The sequence below is a fragment of the Symphalangus syndactylus genome, chromosome 12 (assembly GCF_028878055.3).
Source record: "Symphalangus syndactylus isolate Jambi chromosome 12, NHGRI_mSymSyn1-v2.1_pri, whole genome shotgun sequence".
NCBI classification, from domain to species: Eukaryota; Metazoa; Chordata; class Mammalia; order Primates; family Hylobatidae; genus Symphalangus; species Symphalangus syndactylus.
Genome location: NC_072441.2, coordinates 145706624 through 145725180, shown reverse-complemented (window position 1 = coordinate 145725180; position 18557 = coordinate 145706624). Strand labels below are relative to the sequence as shown.

Genomic DNA, 18557 nt, shown 5'->3' with positions numbered 1-18557 from the left:
CTGCAGCCCAGTGGGGAGGAGACAAGGGGAGGAATGGAGGGGGCCAAAGGCTTGGCAAAGGTGGTGCTGCCACGAGGCACAGACAGTGCCATGGACCCTCAGACATGCCCTGACACGTGGAACAAACAGTCATGTGCCTGCTGTGTCTCACACCAGAAAGGTTGGGCAGGAGGGAGGGGATGGCAGAATAGAAGAGCTTCCTGCCTGCCAAGGGAGGGGAAGGGGCTGTGCCAGCCCAGCTCTGGGCACCAGTGTGCCATGTGAACCCACTTATGACAGCTGATGCCACATCATCCCATGCCAACTCCCTACAGGGGCCCTCCCTGAAAAGCAACCCCAAGGAAACATGCCAAGTAGGACAAGGAGCAAGAGCAGAGGTCAGGCTTGGGAACAGCTGGGAGCCCCAGCTCAGGGCTCCCTGCTCAGAGAGACACCTGGCCTCATGCCCAGGAATAATCAGGCATCCAATCTCCACCCATCTCTAGCCCCAGAGACCTCCGCAGAGGCTCTGATGATGGTGCCTTTCCCATCGCCGGCCCTCTCCGATCCCCAAAGACACCCCAGCTACCAACCAACTCCTGCTTCCGGCTTCAACCAAGCCCAGCTGGCTGCTCCTGGCTCTGTGCTCCACATGGCAGCCTGCCCAGATGGTGCCCGCCCGTGAGGGCAGAGCCTTGCTCCGTCCACTGCAGATCACTGGGCCGATGGACCGCAGGGAAAGCCAGACAAAAGAACCCGCCTGCAGCTGAGCACGATGGGGGAGACCCCCACAGAGTGACAGGCAGTGGCGGCCATGCAGGAAGAGCCATAAACCTCCTGATATACGCCTGGCGTTCTCCGCCAATGTTCAACAAAGAAGCGAAATTCAATTTCTTCCTACAGGCACCAAATCCCAGACCAGCCTCCAGGGCCTGTAACCTACCCGCGGCCCGGCTGTCACTCGGACGGCTTCATTGACCACCGTTAGAGGCCAAGCTAGCCTGGGAGAGAGGCCACAGCAAGGCCACTGGGCACTTGCCGTGGATGGGCACGATGCCAGATGTCTCACTGGAGAAGCCAAGAAGGCCCCCATCCAAAGTACTGGGTCAGGCTACTTTCAAGATAACTACCCCCTCTAATTAATTCAGGGATACCTCCCCATTCTACAAAGAAACCACTGCCCACCAAAAGTAAAGGGATCAACTCCAGGTAACAGTCAAAGGTAGAGGCCAACTCCAGGGCTCTAGCCAGCAAAGCAGGGCTGGGGACAGGCCACACTCCTCCAGTACTCCCAGCAGCCCTCACACGATACCCCATCTCCTTGTAAACACTCTCCCAGTGAAATCCAGATGCCCTTTCCATCCTCTATCCCTGCATCCTTGATCCTCATGAGGATAGGCCAGCACCTGTTATCCCAAATGGGGAAACTGAGGCCCAGAGAGAGGAGAGGCCTCCCTGTCGGTACCAGAGCTGCAGACCAGACCCCAGACCTGCCTCCTTCCCATCCCCATGTGGTCGGTCCCTGTTTCCTCCAGGTCTCCCGGTCAGTCCCTGGCCCAGCACTGTTCGGCGGGCACACAGGATCCAGCTGAGGCCCTCAGGGCCTTGAAGCTGCAGGAAGCGGGGTCTGTAGAAGGCAGCCGTGGCTGAGGGAGCTGGGGTGGGAGCGGGAGCAGGCAGGACTCAAGGGCTCGCAGAGCTTTTGCCCAGTCAGCAGGAAGCTCTAGCAGCTGGCGGCCTCGGTCCCAGAAGACATGGGCCCTGAGGGGGGAGACAAGTGACACCGGGAGCTGAGCCAGCCCAGCCCTCCGAGGCAGCCTGGAAGCTCAGGCCTCTTCACCCAGGGACACCCTTCCTTGCCTCTCTCTGCCCTGACCCTGGGGCAACTGCCAAAACTCACTGACCTGTGTGGACAGGAATGCATCCCTGCTCCCTGCCTACTCCAGCCTCCAGGCAAACTTGTCAACTTGCAGCGCCAGGGCCTGCCACGATCACTCCCAGCCTTGGGCCTTTGTGCTTCTTCCTCTGCCTAGAATGCCCTCATCTCGCTTCTGCTTGTCCTTCAGGTCTCTGTTACTGCATTACTTCCTTCAAGGAGCCTCCCCTGGCTGCCCAGTTAGGAGGTCCCTCCCTGGGTTTATATATCACCCTGCATTATCTGATCTGTGCCCCCATTCATCTAGCCAGTCTGCAAACTCTTCAAGAGTGAGGTCTCACTGCCATGCATTTTGGAGACCGCAACATTTGGACAAGGCTCAGCAGAGGGGTGACATCAGTGAACAGCTACATGCATGGCTGAGGATCTGCCAGTATGGACACCAGAGACACTGTCAGCCCCTGCAGACCCCGCCCCACCCAGGCCCTGCTCAGACTCACCATATCTCATCTCGGTTGTGAATAGGTCATTGCTGCTTCCCGAGTGCAAATCGGCCTCAGCAGGTGGGGCTGGGCCCCCGGGCACCAGGGCATTGGACAGGGTGTGCGCAGCAGGAGGGCCTGGAGATGTGGTGGTGGCGGAGCCGGCCCCCGCCTCTCCAGGGCAGCTGCAGCCTGGCTGAGCAAAGCCGCAGGCCCTGCCGGCAGCGCGGCCACACTCCTCACTCCAGCGGCAGAGCACGCCGCAGGTGAACTGGCTGGAGTTGTTGTTGTTGATGAGCAAGACCTCGACAAAGCGGAAGGCTAGGGCAGCGGGCGCCAGCAGGCGCGGGGCCTCGGAGGGCTCGGCCGACAGGCACAGCTGCACGAAGTTCTTGTCGAAGTGCAGGAAGGTAAAGGGGCCCGAGCCGCTGCACAGCTCCAACCCCGCTGCCGCCTCCGCCTCCTCCTCTTCTGGCCGCCCCCACTCTGACTCAGCCTGGGCCACCGCCTCCTCGGGGCTAGGCCGCAGGCAGGTGAAGTTGACCAGGTAGTGGTCCAGGGGCAGCAGGCGGGGGGCAAAGTGTGCGCACACCTGCTCCTGGCGGTTGAAGCGCAGGTAGAGGGAGTACTTGGTGGGGTCAGGGTTCTCCAGGGTCCAGGAGCAGCCCGAGGCGATGGTAGGAAAGAGGTCCTGCAGCGAGAAGGCCCCGTAGAGCACACCCGAGGCCAGGGCAGAGCAGGCACTGGGGGCGGGGTCGAAGGCGGCGGCCAGGCGCAGGGACAGAATCACAGACAGTAAGAGGGGACAGGCTGGGGTCATCCTATGTCCCTTGCCCTGTGGAGAGAGACAGTGGTCAGCGGGCCCCTGGCACAGCCAGCGTGGGCTCTGAACCTCCTACGGTGAGCTGCAGGAGTCAGCCTCCTAGTTAAGACCGTGGTCTTTGAAGTGTCACCCGGGTCCACCTGTGTGAACTTAGACAAGGGACTTGACCTCTCTGAGCCTCAGTTTCCTTACCTGTAAAATGGACCAGTGATAGTACCTATCTCACAAGTTTCCCACAAGGGTGAAATGAGATCAGTAAGGGAAAGGACTCTGGAGAGTGCCTGGAATCTTGTGAGCCCTGAAGAAACAGTAGCTGTTGTTGCCATCGTTCTGTTTCCTCCGAGTCAGCCCATCAACTACAAGCATATTCGCCTGGCATAAAGATCCAGCCCCAGCCTCACCATCCAACCTGTATTCTCCATAACTGTTGCTCTCCGTCCCCGAGTGTCATGATCAGCTGTGAGGCATGTCACCGCGTAATCCTGCGGTAATTGTCAAAGTGGTGATGTTTGATTACGATTTGCTTTTTTATAAGTTAGAGCATTTTGAGGTTATTCCTGGAACAATGTCATTCTCACTCACTTGCTTTACTGAGAGGGAGAGAAAGGGGTGGAGTTACAGTCAATGTGCCAGGAACCGTGCACAACCTGAGCCATGCCCACAGCAGGGCACTGTCAGTGTGGACATCACGTGTATCACTGCTGTGGATTTCCTGGTTGGAACAAGGGGGAGAGGCACCGAGCAAGGGGACATTGGGCTTGAGCCCCAACCCAGCCAGCCACCTGCTGGCTGGGTGACCCTCATGAGCCTCAGTTTTCTCATCTGTAAAATGGGTGCAGAAATTCCCCTCTTACTTCCCTCTTCCCCTCCAGCTCCATGGGATTATCTTCCAAGGCCTGGTTCAGGACCTGCTACCCCGCGCCCCCCCGCCCCACTACAGACCCTGTGAAGCCACCAGCCAGTCATGACCTCTCTCCTATACTGTTTCCCCAAGGCTAGTTCATTCAGCTCATGGGTCTTCCAGTTCCTAAGAGTGGGGACCTGAGCTTGCTGATTTCTACCTTCCCTTAAAGTGCTGCCCTAAGCTGAGCTCCCAACAGGTGTGAATGTACTGCAGGTGTGGGTGGGCACCTAGGACCCAAGCCCGACCCATACAGACACACAGAGCAGTCAGGCCAGAGCGCGGCTGAGGATGGGGGGAGCTGCAGGTGCCCTCCCACCCACCAGGCCAGGGCTGTGTCACTACCCACAGCCTGCCCAGCCTGTACCCAATTGCCCAGAAAATGGAACCTAGCGCGTGGTCTGAATCAGCCCCACTTCCAATCCTACCCCTCAAGTAATCCACACGGCCTCCCTCCTCCATGCCACAGGATAGCTCACAGCACTGCATGGGTCCCTAGAGCCCAGTTGGTCCTCATCAGAGGAGAAAAGATGGGGCTAGGAAAAGGGAGACAACCCGCTCCAGATCACACAAAGGTGGCCAGAGGGGACTCAAGCCCAGGATCTGAGGCCCAGCCCAGGCCCGTCTCCCTCCACCAGTACCCTCTGCTCCTTCCCTATGCTTGCTGCTCAGGCTTCGGGCCAGATGGACCAGCTATTAGCTCTGGGGACTGAATCAGAAACACAGGACAATTCACAGGTATGACTAGATTCTCCCAAGACACAGTTGCTCCCAGGAAACAGACTTCCCCTTGGGTCTTCAGGAGTCTAAACAGCGGGCAGAGGGGGGACAGGATTTAGAACCCCAACTTTCCAGTCCCTGTGTAGCATCCATGGAGCTCTCCACTGCCCCAGATCCCACATCCCCTCATGCTGCACCTCCAAGCCAGGCCCAAGCAAGCATCTGCCCCTCCCAGCCATACAGGGGCTGGGGGAGATGGTGGAGTAGCTCCAGGCAGACCTACTCACTGCAGAGGAGCCACCGCAGCCTGCTCCCAAGACCCACATGGAGGTATTCGGCGGAAGCCAGACAGGCTGTGCCTCTCCCCCGACCCACCCACCCTCCTCCTCAGAGCTGAAAAAGGGATCAGACCCCTGGTCTTTCCCACCCTACATCATACCTGTCCCAAACTGCTGAGCCCGCCCCACCTGCTGTGGCACTAGCCAAGCCAGCGGCTGATGATGAGTGACATCCAATCCCCCTGCTGCCCCCAATTATTTTTAAGCTGCAAAATTCAGGCCATGGCTGCGGCTCAGTGGAGGGGAGGTGGGGGCTCATTATAACCGGCCTCGCCTCCCCCACTTACAGCAGCTCAGGGAACCTCCCCTCACACACACACACCAACACACATGGGTTTGAACACCCTTATGCCCTGAGGACACACACACCAAAGCATGAGGGCACAGATGTTCACAGGAGTTCTGCATACGAACGGATACATATGTACACGGACATGCACACAGACAGGTGAAACCCACAGATTCATGCTGTCACATGCACTCAGGAGTTAACACGCACACACAGGGGTATAGAGGCTCACACTTGTACACGTGCACAGAGGTGCACACGCATTCTCAAGTGAGAACATACATGAGTATCTGGCCCTCTGAGGCTCAGCATAAGACAGCTAAGTGTCAGGCAGGTTCCTCTTCGGGGCCTTCCTTTGAGTGTCGGAAGCTGGGCCTCCCTCCCCTACCCCGCTCCTGGGCTGCTGCTCCCTACTCCACAGCCCCGCCCTGTCAAGAAGCACAAGCTCCACATCCTTCAGAGCCACAGGCTGGCTTCTCCAGAACGGAGCCACTTTTAACCCAGCCCAACCCTCTCCTCCCCTCAGTCTCCTTCAGACACCTTCACACACATTCTGGGATTTTGTCCTGGACATGCGTGACCCTCACTGTGCCGGCTGTGACACAAGACCTTTTGGGGCACCTTTTTATATTACTTCCCACCATTCAAAATAAGGCAAAGACCCAATTCCAAGCTGGGTCACAGAGAGCCACTGGTTCATGAAAGACCCTCCTGCCTGTGTATAGCCAGGCCTGTCCTCCTGGGGGCACTGACGACCCAGAGGCCTCTCCCTGAGCCACCCGGGAAGGGGACCCAGAAGGATGATCCTCGCCTCACAGGCAGCCCAAGTGGCTCTTAGTCATGATTAACCCCCTGAGCCTCAGTTTCCCTCTCTGTGCAATGCAGACCATGAGCCTTGCCCCGGGGATGGTAGACACCTCATCAGCCTCCCAACAAGTTCCCAGCACAGAGCGTGGCCCGCAGCCCTGTCTCCTCTCCGTCTTTTCAGGACCTCATAAACGCTGCCCTCTCGCCTGCTGAGGTACAGGGCACTGCCTCTGGGAAGGCTCTTTGGGTTGAACCATAAGTGGCTTGGCTACCTCCAAACCCAGGAGGACCACAGACCCATCCCTGCACAAGAGTTAGATAGGAGAGGTACCAAAGTCAGCTCTGAGGAAGAACTTCCTGGGCCAGAGGTGGCTGATAGAGAGGAGGATCAAAAGGCCTCCTGCCTCAGATGGGTGCGGAGCTGGCTGAAGTAGTCTCCCTCTCACTTTTAACCCTACCAAGGCCCCTCCTCTAGGGGGCTGGGGGCTGCCTTCACCACAGTCCCTGACCCCAGCAAACCCAAGAATCCCAGTCTGCCCAAACACACTCAAGTCCCCTTTCTCTCCACCCCTCAGGGCTCCCCAGCTTCCCTTCTGCACCAATAAAGGAATGCAAGGCTTTCGGCAGCTGAAAGGGCCAAGGCAAGACTGTGGGCTAAGGGGCAGAGCAGCGGGAGAGGGGTGTCTCAGGCCCAGGGCCGGTCTGAGATTCCCAGGATGACTCCCATTCACGCTGGGTGGCGAGGGAGGGGCGGGCTGGGGGAAGGGGCGCGGCAACGCGCACATCCGTCGCGTTTATCCACCTGGCAGCTCCAATTCGCCCGCCCGTCACTCACCCTTCGCCTCCCGGGCGCTCGCCGCCCGACCTGCCCAGGCCGCCACGCAGGCGGTGACCCCCAACTCAGTGCCTTTGGGTCCTCTGCCAGCGCTCGGACCCGAGGACAGGGTCCTCAGGAGCCGCTCTCCCGGAGCTCTGTCGCCCTGGGGGACGCACACCCTCCATCCTGCCTCCGGAGCTGGGGACTGGGCCGAGGGGAGGGAGCGACCCCCTCTGTGCAGCCCTCCCGCCCCGACTGCCAGAGAGGGTCGCTCTCTTAGGGGAGGGGGTTCCTCCTTAAGGAGGAAAACGCGGGCAGAACTGGGAGGGGGACAAGGGGCAGCCCTCGGCCCCTGGGGGCGGTGCCGCGCGGGCGGCGGGGGAGGGGGCGGTGACTCAGCCGCCCTCCGCCCGCCTCCCCGGAACTTTGCAGCAGCTGGAGCCGCCGTTGCTACAGGAACCGAATGCTTTTGTTCCCCAATGTCAGGGCTGCCGGGGCAAGCGGGTGATGAGGAGGCTGCCACTCCCCAGTGGGACCCAGGTCCGGCCACACCACCCAGAGGACTTCCAGCCATCACAGGTTCGAGTCCCCTTCCTCCGCGCCACCTTCCCTTCCCCCAAGCCACTCAGGCTAAAGCCAGTTTTCTTCAAACTCCTCAGGCCCTCAGGCCCAGTGGCCCTGCTAACTCTGACCCCAGGCAAAGGGCCCTGGGAAATTCCTGATGGTGTCTGACCTCCTGGGGTCAGTAGAGGCTCTTCTGTGGCTGAGTGATTTCCCACCTGGGCTCCCCCAACAGGCTGCCTGCCTTCGGGGACTCTGACTGGGGTTTCTTCTCTGTACCTCTGCCACCTCTGCAGCCTCTACACTTGAACCAAGACCCCAGAGACCATGGCCTGGCTTTCACTAATATCCCTCTGGCCAGAGCTGATCCCAGAGAAATGTAGTGGGAAGTTGCAGGACCAGGGAGGAGATGAGGGAAACTGACAGTCACTGGCTCCCCCTGCACCCATACTTTGGGGGAAAAGTGGGGACTGGGGGCTAAAGGTGTTTCTGTCTGTATTATACTAGGGGTTGGAGTGAAGGCACTGGAAGCTGTTTTTCATTTTTCTCCTTTGAGATTAGGAGTGGAGTGGAGAGGGGCCTGACCTTGGCCTTGAACAGAAACGGCCCCACACCCCTATCAACATTGAGCATTGCTAGGTGCCAGACACTCTATACAAACAACCTAACTTCATTCTCCCAACGGCTATATGAGGCAGTGATCACTGACCCATTTTATAGAGGGTCAGCTGAGGCTCAGAAAGATTAAGTAGCTTGCCCATGTCACACAGCTTTTGAACACAGGTCGTCTGACCGAAAGCTGAGTTCCTAACTACTTACTCAGCTTCATTACCTGGGGGTGGGAAGGGAGGGAGGAATGGGGGCAGATACCAGATGGAACCTCACTTTGTGTTACAGAAATGCAGACCACGCACGCACACCCCAGACTAGACATGTCCTTTTGAAGAGTGATACAGAAAGGGGGCAGAAGAGAGAGCGGAAGGAGGAGAGAGGGAAGAAGAGGGGAAGATCTCTTCTCTCAATCTTGGTCCAAAGGAGACCCTCCCTAACCTCCCCACTACCATCACCAGGACATAGCCTGCGCAGAGTCCACACTGCCCCTCACCCCAGTAGCAGTGCAGAGGATACTCCCCAGGTGCTTGCTCTGTCCCAGGGTCAGGTGGATTCCCCCACAACTGACTCCATGCGCAAGCCAGGCAGAGCCCACCTTTGCCCCCAGCCCTCACCATGGGAAATGCCATGGGGTAGAGGCTCTCTGGCGACACCTGACCAAGCACAAACAAGCCCAACCAGGCGTCCTGGAGCCCGCGGCCAATACTGCTGGTCTGTGCGTGAAGGCTCAAAGGACTCTTGACTTGCTGCTGGGGTGAGCCCTCCACCCCACCCCAACCCATCCCACCCCCAGAACATATGGCCTGACAACCAGGAGTGTTTGGGCATGGCTAGCACGAGGAGGCACCTGGCCTGGCCCACCAATCTCCTCCCCAGGGACTTCCCAGCGTCAGTCCTGCAGCCACCGCTGATGCTGTGGCTGCGGAAACCCGGGGTTGCCCGCGGGAGAAGGGGTGGCGGGTCTCGGGCTTCGGGCAGGGGGCGCCAGAGGACGCCCAGGGGCCCGGCCGGCAGCTGGCGAGGCGGGCAGGCAGGCGGCATCTCTCGGCCCGGGCGCCCCTCCCCCCCGCGGGCAACAGACCCGTCGCCCGCTCTGCACGGGCCGCGGCGCAGAGGACTTCCCCCGGCTGTGCCCTCGGACCAAGCTGACTGCGGGAGTGGCCCCCAACTTCACAGCCTACAACCCCCTCCGGATCATGCCGGCCCTGGGGCTGCGGGAGGGTGCGTCTGGTGCCCGGCTCTATGACCAGGGGTGGGAGGATAGGGATGGGGGATGGACAGATAGACTCCGGCCAAAGATGGACACACGGGAGTCAGGGATGCGGGTCCAGTCGGGATCTCAGCTGGAGGGGAGGGGGCGCGGAGCAGACACGGGGGACACGGCCCCAATTCCAACCTGAGGGGAGGGGACTTGCAGCAAGATTGGCGAGGGAAGGCGGGACTCCGGGCAGATAGATATGGGGGAGGGGGCACTAGGGGCAGAAATAGAGAAGCAGCATGGTGGGGTACAGGCCCGGGGGTGGGTAGAAACTGTGGGCAGACATGGATGGGGACAGAAGAGACTCCGGGCAGTGATGAAGTGGAGGAGAGGAGCAGGGTCCGGCATTCAGACTGTGACGGGAGATAGAGGGGAGACACAGTTGAGCTGCAGGTTAATGGGGGGGCTCTAATAAAGGTGGGGGGCGCACTGCCCGGATCCAGGCCGAGATAGGGAAAGACTCGAGACAGCAAGCACAGTCTGTGTCAGAATTCTGGAGGGGGAGACTTTAGCATAGATGGGTAAGAGGGTCTGTCCAGGCTGGGGGGGGGGGGGTGGGGGGCCGAGATTAGAGATTCACCAGCGATTAAGGGGGCCTCGGCCGCAGGTTTGGGAGTTCCCCAGAAGATGGGGGTGGGCGAACGCTGAACGAACTCAGTTCGGGCTGGGGGAGAATTCAGCAGAGACGGGTTAGGAGAGCGCCCCGAGTCCGGGCCGGTGCGGAAACTCGGGACCGCGCCGGCAGGGCTCGGTGCGAGGCCAGGTCGGGGTCTGGGGCCGAGCACTCACCTGGGCGCCGTCAGCAGCAGGAGCGGGGGCCGGCGCTGGCGGGGGCGGCCACGGGGCGCAAGTTTGCCATCCCTAAGTCGGGGACCGGGCCGGGCGCAGGGCAGGTAGCTGCAGCCGCGCGGAGGGCCGAGGCTCCCGCTCTCCCGGGCGGCGGGTGCAGAAAAGGCGCCGCGGAGCAGCGCGGGGCGGGCGGGCGGGCGCCGGGCCGGGCGCGGGCTCCTGCCGCCGCCGCCGCCGCCTCCTTGCCGCGCCGCCCCCCGCTCCCCAGCTCCCCCGCCCCGAGCACCGCCCGCGCCGCGCGCCGCCTCCTATTTGCGGGCGGCGGCCGCAGCCCCGGGCTCTGAGAGCCGGTGCCGCATCCTCCTCGGTCTCTGAGCGCCGCCGCCGCTGCCGCCGAACCCGGTTCCTCCGGCCGCTCCGGCCGCTGCCCGCAGCGCGCGCCGGGCCGAGTGACGGCCGAGACGGGACGCGGCGCCTGCGCGGGCCGGGCCCGGGAGGGGGCGCGCGCCGGGCCGGGCGCGAGGAGCCGCGGAGAAGGGGCGGGGGGCGGGGGGCGGGGGCGACGCGCGCCGCCTCCTGTTAAAGGGGGAACAGCGCCAGCCGAGCCGATCGCGCCCCCCACCTCCCCGCCTTGGGCCCCAGGCGCCGGCGCGGGAGAAGCCCTGGGTAAGCCCCCGCCCCGCCCGCTGCCTCCTGGACCGCAGAATGAGGCGATCCGCGACGCCCCTCCAGCTACACTCACGCCGGAGGCTTGTCGCGCTGCCAGGGTCTCCTGGGCCCTGCGGGCTGAAGTATTTGCTCACCTTCCCATGTGCATTGCATATTGCATGTCCCTATGCATGCAGGTGCCAGTCATGTGCGCTGAACTTTGCATATGCATACAGGTGCCCTAAGTGTGCACTGCCATGTTGCCTGGGTAGCTGCATGCAAGTGCTACACACATGCACGGTGTATTAACATGTGCCCAAGTCCTGAATGCATGTTGCTTGTTCCTGTGCCCAGGGATGCTATATGTATGCAAGCTTACAGGTGCCACATGTGTGCTGAGGACTGTGGGTAACTCATATGTAGCAGCCACATATGTATACTGCAATGTGACATGTTTGATGCATACTGTAAACTGCAATGTTGCACGTCCTTACGCACGGGGATGCTACACGTGTGCAGTATGTTACATGTTTTCCTGAGTCCCTGTCTATTCCCACAAGTGCCTTTCCCTGTGCCAGGGGCGCCCCCATGTTGCATCTGTTTGTGTAGAAGCAGCAGAGATGTACAGACCCACCCCTTCCCCATCTTGGCACTGAGCCCAGGAACAGTTGGGTGGGGCCTGAGCCCTCATGGTTCAGGCGGTACACAGGGAGATGCCCATGGTTCAGGGCTCTGGTCAGGCAGTCTGTGGCCTGGGCATGTTGCCATCAGTAAGGTAGGCCGACCAGGGACACGCCATTGCAGCCAACACAAGTAGGTTAATCCCATGGCTTTGGTCAGAGGAGAAACCAGCAGGGGACAGCTTTGCAATAAGGGTGGGGTGGTTTCAGGACCATACTTTTTGAAGGTTCACTAGCCAGGAAGGGCCAAATTTTCAGTGCAAAGAAGTCCTCATTTCAGCAAATACCAACCCCACCTCTCCACTGATGCCCCTTAAGTTGTGTCACCCTCGAGATGGGGCAAGAAGAGAAAAGCCTACCTCTTCCCAGGGGCAGTACCAGGAAGAGGCAGAGAACCGCCCTCTTGTCCCTCCTTCTGTCCCTCCCACCTCCAGCAGCCTCGGTGACATTTGTTGTGAGTGATTGTGAGAGATTATCGACTTTAATGGAAGGAGGTAATAAGGGGCGATGAAGGAATCTCACCTGTCACCTTAAGAGAATTTATGAGGCCTTATGAGGCAGGGAGGAGGGCTGGGCCGGCACCTTCCCTTTCCCTGCGGATGCCCAAGGAGGTCTGTGCCTTGGGCCTAGCACTGGCAAGCAAGGCTCCTAGGGTTTGCCAGGCCAGGCGTGCCTTGCCAGCTGCAAAGCATGTTGAAAGCCACCCCAGGGCAGTGGGAAATCCGGGCCCCCTCCTTACATGGGCACTGGGAGGGGCAATGGGGTTGCTGAGACTGGGGCTTCAAGGAGGTGGGCAAAAGTGGGGAAAATGGTGGAGACATGGGCTTAGAAATCTCCAGGACCCTGTCCAAAGCTCCAGCCCCCTCCTCTCCTACAGGGAGCTTGCTTCCCTCTTTATGAATATTCATGATCATTAGCATATTAGAGACCCGGCACCCAGAGAAACCTAGGCAGGTCTCTTGCAAATGTGATGCAGCTGGATCCCTGAGGCCCCCCTCCTCCTTCCCCAGGACGCAGCTGGGTGAGAGGTGATGGGAGGGACTGGCTCCAGATCGACAGCAGCGTTTTTGTCTGTCTCTCTGTTCCTCGGTAGCCCTCTGACTCCTTGACCCCTTCTATCAGCCACAAAAATGTACGCCCAAGGAAGCATAGGTAGACAGGGTGAGGGACTGACAGAGATGGCGTCCCATACCCGGGGGCTCACTAAGGGCAAGGTGGGGAGGTCAGCAAGGCAAAGGGGCTGTGGGAGCTGTGTGGGGAGGGCAGGACCTCCCCGGGGTTGTGCAGGAGTGAGCAGGCGAGACTAGGGCTGACCTCTGGAAGGCTCTCCCTGGAGGCACCTCTCCACATCAGGGTTTCCCCACCTCCTTTCCCAGGAGCCCCTGCCCTTCCACACTCACTCTGGTAATAATGCCGCCCAGGAGGACTTGGAGTAATTACAAATCGTTTCCATATTCAAATCCAGCTGGTTGAAGATAAATTACTTCTCTGATGCTCAGGCGGGGGTGAGAAGAGCAAGTCTTAGCCCCAGGAGGGGCCTCCAGGGAGCCTGGGGCAGAGACTGGGTGTGGGAAGGGGCACCGGCCAGAGCTTGAGCACAGAGGGCTTGAGCAGAATAAAGGGACATCCCTCTGAACCCCCTAAGCTGGACCAAAGACAATGACTTCAGCGCTTTAGCCCCATTGGGGCCCCCTCTGGAACCTCTGATGGGATTATGGGGACCCACTCCACAAGGGCAACTGCCTTGCTATCACCCTGCCATGCTAGGTGACCTTGACAAAGTCCCTTCAGCTTTCTGGGCCTCTATTTCCTTACCTGGGAAATGGTATAAATGATCTCAGCCTGGGATCCAGTGAGATAAAAGATGGATTAGCAAGGGTTATGTCCCTGAAGGGGCCTTTGTAAGTAATTATTTTATTACCAATTAATTAATATTTTTGTCAACAATAACAACCACCAATGGCCCAGCTGGAAGGCAGACAGCCCTCAAGGCTGAGCCAGTGGGGCTGCTCAGGGGAGGATGGTGTGTCGAGGAAGGGAGCTGCCCCTGACCTCACCCGCCTGGCCTCAGCCTTGCCTCCCGCTGGGCCGGCCGCTGCTATGCTTCGTTGCCCTTTAAACAGATGAGAAAATGTTCTTCTTCCCTTCCCAGTGATTTATTTGGCCCAGAGACTAGGCAGGTTTCCCTCCAGCCAGTGGGACCTAGGAGCACCCCTCACTCAGCCCTGTTCACCACTGCCATTCAACTAGGCACCGTCCAGGGCCACCCAAAGCTGCGGGTGCCGAGGTCTCCTTCCAGTCCCGCTCCTACCCCATACACCTGTCAGGCACTCATAACCTGTCCCTAAAGACACCCAAATCCATGTGACAATCTTCTGCCCCAGAGTTCCTGTGACCAACACCTGAGAGCTCTGAATGGCATTCATCCTGGAGGCCATCCTGGAAAAGGTGGACTGGCCCTCTCTGCCTGTGGGAAATCCTTCATGTCCAGTTTCCATCCTTCCTGCTGCAGATGCCAAAGGGGTTAGGAGCCTGGGGCAACCCAGGTTGGGTGTTTGTCATTTTCTTGCTGCTGCAGATGGGGAAAGAAGGGAGGATGCCTTGCTCGCTAGCCAAATCTTCCCAGAAATGCCTGGTTTGTGTGCAACTCCTTGAGCAGCACCTGCATTCTCTGGCCCCTGGCCCCTAGGGCAGAGGATAGAGCAGCCCTTTAGGGTCTTGGGTGATCTTTACATACGTGCCTCATACCAGAGGATGCACACAAGCGTATATAGAGCCTGGCACCTTTATTCATTTATTCAACAAATATTTATTGAGTCTACTATGTTCTAGGCACTGGGATCCCGGCCATCAGCAAGTCTTGTTGCTTCTACCTCCCAAAATATCCCACATCTATCCACTCTTTACATCCCCACTGCCAACAGGGGAGTCCACGCCACCATCATCCAGTGCCCAGATTCTCCTTTACTTAATTTCTGGGCTTCCACTCCTACCTCCCCCACCCAGTCCATTCTCCTGGAGCCCACTGAACTGAGCCATCTCTTTAAAAGTGTATATCAGGGCCCCTCTTAAGCCTGCTAGTGGCTTCCCACTGCACTTGACAATGTGGCCTTCCAGACCCTGCATAGCCTGGCCCTTAGCAGCCTCTCAGACCCATCTCCAGTCCCCTACCCCCACCCCACACCATGCTGCAGCCACACAGTTCTCCTTGCTGCTCTTAGAAAACTCCAAACCCTTCCCCCAGCAATTCCCACGGCTGACTCCTTATCAAGAAGGTCTCAGCTCCAAGGTCACTTCCTCCAGGGAGCCTGCCCTGACCACACCTCTAAAATAGCCCTACCCCACCCCCAGTTGCTTCATCCCATACCCCTGTTATATTTCCTTGGCAATACTCATTGCTCTGAAAATACGTTGTTTATTTACACACATATAACTTGTTGCCCCCCTGGACTGTGAGTTCCGTGAAGTCAGGGACCTTGTCCATCCATTCACAGCTAGGGCCCGTGGCACCCAGCACCAGGTACAAGGTAAGTAGTCACCAAATATTTGCTGAATGAATGAATGGTGAAATGGCAGGCAGATATCTTGCCCTCACAGAGCTTTCGATCTGTGACTCTTGACTGATGTTTGTGCAGTAAAACACTGGTTCACAGTTTCCCATGTGATGAACCAGAAGACTTCGGGCTCTGAAGCCACACAGATCTGGATTCCTGCCTCTGTCCCTCACCAGTTGTGTGACCTTGGGCAGATCACTTATGATATCCAAGCCTCAGTCTTCTCTTCTGTAAAATGGAAACAATGATTCCAACTTAGCAGAGCTGATGTGGGTCACATCAGACGAAAAAGAAGAAGTGTCTCACACAGTGCTAGGCCCAGATGTCATCTGTATGTAGACGTCATCTGCATGAATGTGGGCCCGTTTCAGACTTACTAGGACTATGGGCTGTTCCAGGTTTTGGGGACACAGAGATCACTCGGAATTGGGGCCCTGACCTTAACACCTTCCCAGCAGCCCCTATATCCCCAAAAGGGAGAGAAGTGTACCAGCGGGAGCTCTTTTCTGCTGAGATCATTGCAGATAAGGAGGCAGGAGCCAAGGTTTTGCCAGTGTGATGGGGACAGTGTGTGTGGGGGATCCCTGCAGAGAAACTGAATCTGGATCCACTTCTCTGCAGCACCTCTTCTCCTTATTTGGAAGTTCCTCTTCTTTTTCAGCCTTCCATGTCTGTGTAAACACACACACACACACCATTCATGTACAGATAAAGCCATATCTGCACACTGACACAGTTGCTGGTCCATAGACATACACACTTGACACAACCCCAGGACACAAGCCCCCTCCATTTTTCTGCTCCAATGGGTATCTGTCTGGCTTATTTATTAGTCCCATCACCTCTGGCTCTAGACTGAGGTCAGACACAGTCCCTCACAGGAGGGAACCCAGGCACTCCCCCTTGGTAAATTCTTCCTGAGTTCTAATCCCACACTCCCCTGCTGTAGGCCTTAAGGTCAACGAGCCCTGGCAGCCATTCCAGACCGCCGGGGATGACAGCACCATACCCTGTACCCACACCCGAGACTGGTGGATATTCAGGGGGCGGAGGCGCCTGAGAAGAGCTGCTCCCAGCTTCCTGCCACGGGCGGGGGTGAGGAGCATCCCTCAGGGAGGGGCTGGGACACTGTCAGCAGGCATGGAGCACGCTGGCAGTGGGGGAGGGCCCGTGTGTTCCACTGCCTGGGATGCCCCAGGTCCTCTCTCCTGGGCTCTGTGCCACCTGGATCCTGCTGAACTGGGCTTGTGCCAAACAGGACACATGGGCTTAGCAGGCAGGGGTGCAGGGACCTAGAGGTTTGGAGGCACTGGCTCATCCAGCCAAGCCCCTCTGTGGGTCTGACACTGTGCCAGCTGCTTTGCACCTATTGTTCAAATGAGCCCTCAGAACAACCCTTGCAATCGATCTGGTCACCCGCATTTCACAGATGAGGAAGCTGCTTTACAGAGAGACTGAGACAAGAGCCAGGCCTCTACCCCATTCAGGGTTTGCTAGAGGCCCTGCTTCGGTTCTGCCTCATCCTGCCTTGGCCTGGTCCTCCTTGCCACCTCCCAGAGGACAGACCAAGCACCAACTTTTGAAACAATTTATTTCGGGATTAGAGTTGATCTCCCAAAGAAGACCGGCTCCCTTGGGGTGAGAGATTTGGTCGGTGGGGGTCTGACTCCCAGGGCTTGACACCTGCTAGAAGAGGCTGAGGCTGGACACCTAGGTTTTGGGGGAGGCAATCAGAGTTGCTGAGGGTGCTGAGAAGGACAAAATGCAGGACCAGTGACACCTACATGCCTCCCTGGCTGGCACAACCACACTCCTTACTGACAGGACCACACGACGACACACCCCAGGAGGACATCTGTCCCTCTTGCTGGAGAGGAACGTACACCGACTCACGCTGGCAATAAAGCAATCCCTGCAGGATTGGGGGGATTGCTTCTGGCTCACCACCAACCCTGGCACAACTCTGCCCTCAGAGGGTCCCAGGCTTGGGGGTGAAGCCTGTGGATGGGGCAGGGGTAGGGGTGTAAGTTTCCGGAGCCTTGTGGTTGGAGGGAAGGGCCCTGGAGCACCTCACCAAGTGAGTGTTCTGTGTGTCAGAGTGGGAGTGAGTGGGGCTGAGCTCCGGTACACGTGTGGGTGGTTGTGTGCGTCAATGTGTAGGGGGAGAGTCTGTGTGTGTATATGGTGTGCCTATGTGCAGGTTTCGTGTGTGTCTGCCTACCTAGGCTTTGTACGTCAGAAGCCTGGACCTGGCTCTGGGATCTCTGCTGCGTGTGCGTGTGTGTGCCTTTGTTTGCAGGGTATGTGGTGTATTCATGCCTTTCTTTCTCTGTGCGTGTGTGTGTGGTGTAGAATGCATAGACACCTACGATGCTGGGGTTTGGCATCCACTCAGTGTCTGGGCGAATGTGAGGTGTATTGACAGGGCAGTGTTTGGAGTTTCTGTGCAGCCAGAGTGCGATGTTTCCTGGGGTTCAGTGTGTTCTTGAACCCGTGTGTGTGTGTATGTGTGTGCGTGTGTGTGTGGAAAATGTTTGCAGGCCTGTGTGTGTCTGTGCCTTTGGTGAGTCAGGGTGCATGGCATTTGCAGGCCCAAGTGTGACCGCGTCTGCATGTCAGTGGTATGTGTCTGTGCCAGCCTGTGGTGCGTGTCTCTGTGTGTGCCTGGCAGTGCTGGCAGGCCCTCGACTTCCAGTGAGGTCTGTGTGTGATACTGTTGGGTATGTGTCTCTGGGTATCCTATTATCTGTGTCTGGATGAGGGGTTTGGATCCACTGTGGTGCATGTCTGCAGATCTGTACCTGTGACCTTGGGATTCTTGGCTTTGGAGACTTTGGGAACTAATCCTTCCCTGGAAGCCCCCCACCCCCTCCTGTTCCCAGGCTGAATCCTCTATCGGGCCCTCCCTTACAACCAACTTGGCCAGCCTGGAGCCTGACTTTCCACTGGAGGTCCCGCTCCTGAGGGAACCCTGAGGCTGCACAGGCACGGGATCAAGGTCACATATGGGGGGGACAGAGGCTCCTATCTGGCCCTTACCCCTTACCCTCACAAAGGGCCCCACCGCCGGAAGCCGCCCGCGCTCCCACACCCTGTGCGGGTCTCCCCTGAAATGAATTTTAATTTCCGCTCAGGGCAGGCGGCGTGGTGAGTCCCGAGCCCGTGGCGGTGGCGGCGGCGGCGGCGTGGGTGTGGGGCCGCGCGGCCGGGAGCGGCTGGAGAGAGCGCGAATTTGAATTTCAAAGGCAGCTGGGGCCCAAGTGCTTCTGCGTTGCCCGATTGTGTGTGTGGCGCTTTTGTGTGTCCGCGGATGCGCGCCTGCGTGTGTGGCGTGTGTCTGGGTGTTTTGTGACTGTCCTCCGTGAGGCCGTGTGTGAACCCTTGCGTGGGCCGTGAGTGTGGCAGGGAGCGAGCGCGGTGTCC

General features: G+C 58.6%; 1 protein-coding gene across 14 annotated transcripts in view; it reads right to left on the bottom strand.

The window, feature by feature from the left end:
• The window catches only part of ADGRB2 (adhesion G protein-coupled receptor B2), a 36987-nt gene extending 26587 nt beyond the window's left edge, over positions 1–10400 (bottom strand). For 3 of the 14 annotated variants that reach the window (XM_055254875.1, XM_055254876.1, XM_055254879.1), the window contains exons 1-2: positions 3562–3643; positions 2356–3172 (exon numbers count right to left, since the gene is read on the bottom strand). In XM_055254875.1, the coding sequence (XP_055110850.1) occupies positions 2356–3172; positions 3562–3582 (838 nt within the window). In that variant the 5' untranslated portion in view covers positions 3583–3643. Of the gene's footprint in view, positions 1–2355; positions 3173–3561; positions 3644–10252 lie in introns of those variants that run through there. The other 11 variants (XM_063625191.1, XM_063625193.1, XM_055254878.2 and 8 more) reach the window with 6 other exon arrangements.
• Between the last annotated feature and the right edge of the window lie 8157 nt (positions 10401–18557).